General features: G+C 64.0%; 1 protein-coding gene and 1 long non-coding RNA gene across 2 annotated transcripts in view; both read left to right on the forward strand.

The window, feature by feature from the left end:
* The first annotated feature begins 6 nt into the window (after window positions 1-6).
* Window positions 7-1340, forward strand: part of NPTXR (neuronal pentraxin receptor) — a 22378-nt gene continuing 21044 nt past the window's right edge. The window contains exon 1 of the mRNA XM_029953356.1: window positions 7-119. Within this exon, the coding sequence (XP_029809216.1) occupies window positions 30-119 (90 nt within the window). The 5' untranslated portion in view covers window positions 7-29. The remainder of the gene's footprint in view (window positions 120-1340) is intronic.
* The window catches only part of LOC115303557, a 2817-nt gene continuing 2718 nt past the window's right edge, over window positions 1242-1340 (forward strand). Inside the window, exon 1 of the long non-coding RNA XR_003914126.1 lies at window positions 1242-1274. This is a non-coding gene — a long non-coding RNA (uncharacterized LOC115303557). The remainder of the gene's footprint in view (window positions 1275-1340) is intronic.

Here is a 1340-nt window from a genome sequence, read left to right on the forward strand (position 1 = left end):
TCCAGGACCCCGGGCCCCGGCGCGACGCCATGGCCGACGGGCCCTGGGACTCGCCGGCGCTCATCCTCGAGCTGGAGGACGCCGTGCGGGGCCTCCGGGACCGCCTGGACCGCATCGAGGTGAGCGCCGCGCGCCGTCGGGGACGGGGACGGGTGGGAGGGGCGGCTCGCGGGCCGCCCGGCGCGGAAAAGGGGCCGCTGGCCGTGGCCGACGCCTTGACTGAGGCACAGGGGGCCCGCGCGAAAGGTGCGTTCCCCTCCCCTTTCCCCCCTCCAGGCGCCTCTGTTCTAAGCCTCAGTGTCGGCATCTGTGAAATGGGCGAGTGCCCGCTTGTAGCGAGGGTTTAGTAAAATGTAGGTATATGAAGACGCTCGGCACGTACTAGGACCTCCTTAAATGCCCGTTTCATTTCTTCCTTCCAGACACCCCCCCAGAGCGGGAACAATCCCACTCACTTCCCGTGGTCAGGAGATAGGAAGTGCTGGCCATGGGACTCGGGAACCTGCTGGCCTGCCGAAGAGCAGGGAAGGGAGTGTCCCATAAGACAAATACAGCTGCCCCTCAGCACTTCCCATCCCCGTGTCCCCCGCCGCGGCTCAGACAGAGGACCCAGCAGCGGGAATTTAGCGCTGGCCTCAGCCTCCAGTGCCTGGAAGCCAGCGGCTCTGGGGTGGGGACTGACCGGAGAATAGGCCCTCCCTCCGACTCCAGCTCCACACACCCTTTTCAGCGGTCCCCGGCCCAGGTCAGACGCAAGGGAGCTAACAAAGGGAATCTGCTCGTGGCTGCGGGGTGATCCCCGGCCAGCGGTTTCTCATTTGAAGTCTCCCGACCCCTACCTCCCTGTGAAAACCCATTTGAGGCCCCCCTGGAGGGGGAGCTGGGCAGACTAGCAAGGACAGACAACTGCAAGACACTGGCCACCCCTAACCATCCATGGTTTCCAGATTGCAGGGAAGGGGGTTAGCATCAAAACTGAGTCTATGGAAAGAGGCCAAAGCCTCCTTTAATATTTTCCCCTAACTGAGTGCGCCTGGCGAAGGCAGAGGGCAGAGAGGCTGGAAGGAAGGGAAAGTAGGGACTCCCCCCTCCTCGAGGCTCCCCTAGATCAGCCTCCCTGGCCCAGCAGCACAAATGATGCCTGTGTGGAAGGTTGGCCACTGTCGTGGGGCCAGTACCCGCCCCGCCCCCACCGTGTCACAGTGCAGCTAGGCCCTCAGAGCCAGCCCTCTCACCCTACTGGTGAGACGCCCAGGGCTCAGGGCCCTCCTAAGGTGAGTGGCAGAGGAAGGGGGAAAGCCCGAGAGGCTTGTCCACCAGGCCCACACCCCCTGTTCCTA

This window comes from Suricata suricatta, chromosome 10, assembly GCF_006229205.1.
Source record: "Suricata suricatta isolate VVHF042 chromosome 10, meerkat_22Aug2017_6uvM2_HiC, whole genome shotgun sequence".
Lineage (NCBI taxonomy): Eukaryota > Metazoa > Chordata > Mammalia > Carnivora > Herpestidae > Suricata > Suricata suricatta.